The 2,800-nt window shown below is 44.1% G+C and overlaps 1 protein-coding gene across 2 annotated transcripts; it reads right to left on the minus strand.

The window, feature by feature from the left end:
• Nucleotides 1–231: 231 nt before the first annotated feature.
• LOC102211586 (probable ATP-dependent RNA helicase DDX27) lies at nucleotides 232–2,711 on the minus strand. Of its 2 annotated transcripts, none has more exons than XM_013908202.1 (5): nucleotides 2,489–2,711; nucleotides 2,295–2,415; nucleotides 2,122–2,215; nucleotides 1,988–2,047; nucleotides 232–1,908 (listed from the first exon to the last, which is right to left on the minus strand). In XM_013908202.1, the coding sequence occupies exons 2-5, from the start codon at nucleotides 2,374–2,376 to the stop codon at nucleotides 1,893–1,895; spliced, it is 252 nt and encodes an 83-aa protein (XP_013763656.1). In that variant the 5' UTR covers nucleotides 2,377–2,415; nucleotides 2,489–2,711; the 3' UTR covers nucleotides 232–1,892. The 2 variants fall into 2 exon arrangements, with proteins under 2 accessions (XP_013763656.1, XP_013763655.1); XM_013908201.1 differs by having other exon boundaries at nucleotides 2,122–2,218.
• Between the last annotated feature and the right edge of the window lie 89 nt (nucleotides 2,712–2,800).

A 2,800-nucleotide genomic window follows, 5' to 3' on the forward strand; every position in this document is an offset into this window, starting at 1 on the left:
TCAAGTCTCTAATATTCCTGCTGTGGCTCCGATTGCTTTCTTTTTCAATGTGCACTCACACTGAAATAATTTTTGGCCTTCATCTTTAAAATGACAGTGAAAAGCAATAAATTACAAATAAAAACTTTGAATCAATTTTTTTTGTAATTTATTTATTGAAAAAAGAAAACAACACAGTACTTGCACTTACCGAAATACAATTAACCAGGCAATACCTCTACACCAGTAAAATAAGAGATAAAGGGTTGCCACTTGTGGAAAAATTTGGCTGTGCAACCTCTCAACGTATATTTTATTTTTTCAAGTTTTAAAAACAAAAAACAAAAAAAACATAACATCTTTAAGCCACCGGGAACTAGTTGGATACTTAACAGACTTCCACTGCAACAATATTAGACGTCTCGCTAACAGGGATGTGAAGGCTATGATATCTTTTTGTGTAGAGTCAAGTGTAAGTGAGCGATCAGGAATCCCAAATACAGCAATCAGGAATGAAGAGTTACCCCAAGAACAGCTGACATAATAGCAAAATACCTGTCCAGAAACCTTCCAGCTCAGGACACAGAAAAGACGTGGCTAAGGTGACAAGGAGAGCCGTGGCAGTTATCACATTTGTTTTCCACTTCTAGTTACAATTCAAAAAGTCTAGACTTAGAGAAATGCGCCCTGTGTATGACCTTAAATTGAATAGGTCCAAGACGAGCGCAGGAGGTGGAAGATCGTACCCTCGTGATAGCCTGTTCCCAAGACTCCTCATGTATTCGAATTCCTAGTTCCCCTTCCCATGGACACTTAAGCTTAACATTAGAGTGGTTACTAAAAGACAGGATAGTATCATAGAGTTTCGAAATGGTTCCTCTGTGATGAGGAATAAATGATAGCGTAGTTTCCCACTGCTGTTAAGTATTACCATGAAATAATGAGGGAACGGACCCCTGTCCAGCTGCGTTAGAGTCTCTAATAATGGAGGATTGTGCGTACAATCTAAAACGTCTCAAGCTTCAAGTTCGCACTTCTTCAGTTACACCTATAAAGTCTGTTGTGGTGGTGAGCAGTGAGGTTAAACTGCAAAAACTTTGTCCGGTAAACGCTGGCCGTGTCTGCACGGCGATGTGTTTGAAGCAGTCTCAGGCACTGACTTGTTGAACTCACACTTCATATTGTTTCTGCAGACGGCCACACGGAGGCGTGTCCACACTGAACGCTTCCACGAGACTGGAGCGTCTCCAGTCTTCTCCGTGACTTTCACACAAACTGAGGCCGGACATCATATCTGCTCAAACGCACAGATCACTTCAGGAGCGCACACGAGCTCGGACGCAGAACGAAACCGACTGTAAGGAGCAGCTAGTTAGCAGTCGAGTGTTTTAATGTTCCATTTTAAACCAACGGTGGTTAAAAAAATTCAGCTGATAACTGTCAGCGCTCTCCTCTGGTCCTCTGCGTCCAAACTGCTTCTGTTCCCCTGCCTTTTTAGAAGTGGTCTGTGGTTCAATATCTGGCCTGTGGACACCTGTGGACCAGAGCAGGCAGTCTTTGAAGTGGCAGCTGACCCGCTTTAACTTCTGAACCACAGCCACCTGCTGTCTTTGCTCAGTATTCAGCCAATGAAAACCTGCCATACAACAGACTTCCATTGGTGTGCTGAGGTCAGCTGATCTGCCGCACCTCGCCCCGTTCTTCCTCAGCTTCCAGTTTACATTTCATTTTTCACGTTTTGTCATGTGACCTTTAGTTTGGTTTGTTTTGTGCCCGTCTGAATGACCCAAAGATAAAAAAAAAAACAACAACAAAAAACCCCGTTGACAATGGGTTTAATACACATTGAAACTTTATTTAAAACTACTGTAATAAACAAATAGAAAAAAACAAGGCGTTTCCCGCGTGCTCTGTCACTTCCTCCTGAACCTGGCAGATAGAGCAGAGTGTCAGCCATCTTTACCTCATTCAGGTCAGTGTGACACCAGAGAGAACAGGTGAAACTTACCTGGAACTGCCAGGTCGCTTCCTGTCCACACCCAGACGCTTCCTGTCTGCAAAGGACGGTCTGTAAGGGAGAGAGACAGTGAGACAGACGGGACAGATGGACAGACAGTGAGACAGCTGGCTACCTGTACGTACCCTGCTCGGTACTGCTTCAGGGCCTTACTGCTGGTGTTTGTCAGCTCTTTGTCAAACACCGACTTCTTGCCTCCTTTTCCTGCTTTCTGATTGGCTGCTGCACACAGAGGATTGGTGAGAGCGAGGACATTATCAGGGTTAGTGTGTTTGTTAGCGTGTTTACAGCATCATACCTTTAGTTGGCGCTTCATCCTCTGGCATCGCCCTCGCCCTCTTTGGTCGGCGCTCTCTTTTGGCTGCTCGCTCAGCAAACATCTGGGCCTTCAAAATCTCGAACTGAGCACGCTCCTCAGACTGACAGACAGGTAACAGGTAAGCAGGTGATTGATCGGAGGTGAGTACTGATTAATGCTGGATCGTTTTTTACCGTCAGCTCCTTTTTCCTGCCGTCCTTCAGGAACTTCTCTCTCTTCTTCTTCCCTCTAACGGCAAGATCAAACTCCTGCAGAGCCTTTGACACTGAACAAAGTACTACCGTTACACAAATGGTACTCCACTGTACTAATCAATACTCTGATATATTAACTATATGAACTGATACTGGGGCGATCGTGGCTCAGGGGGTTGGGAATCGCATCTGTTTTTTGTTTTTTTTTGTTTTTTTTTTAAAATGACATCAGAAACAGCAGTATGCGACATTACGTGATGGCAGAGCTTCAGTTCATCCTTTGTCATTTTT

This window comes from Pundamilia nyererei, unplaced genomic scaffold (assembly GCF_000239375.1).
Source record: "Pundamilia nyererei isolate P.nyererei 1_Seehausen unplaced genomic scaffold, PunNye1.0 scaffold02499, whole genome shotgun sequence".
NCBI lineage: Eukaryota > Metazoa > Chordata > Actinopteri > Cichliformes > Cichlidae > Pundamilia > Pundamilia nyererei.

What these genes read in the sequence shown, in the direction of transcription:
- LOC102211586 (XM_013908201.1), bottom strand. Translation starts at nt 2,376, where the DNA reads ATGTTTGCTGAGCGAGCAGCCAAAAGAGAGCGCCGACCAAAGAGGGCG. An exon ending in GGATGAAGCGCCAACTAAAG is followed by an intron (nt 2,219 to 2,294) that starts GTATGATGCTGT and finishes CTCTGTGTGCAG; the next exon opens with CAGCCAATCAGAAAGCAGGA. An exon ending in CTGAAGCAGTACCGAGCAGG is followed by an intron (nt 2,048 to 2,121) that starts GTACGTACAGGT and finishes TCTCCCTTACAG; the next exon opens with ACCGTCCTTTGCAGACAGGA.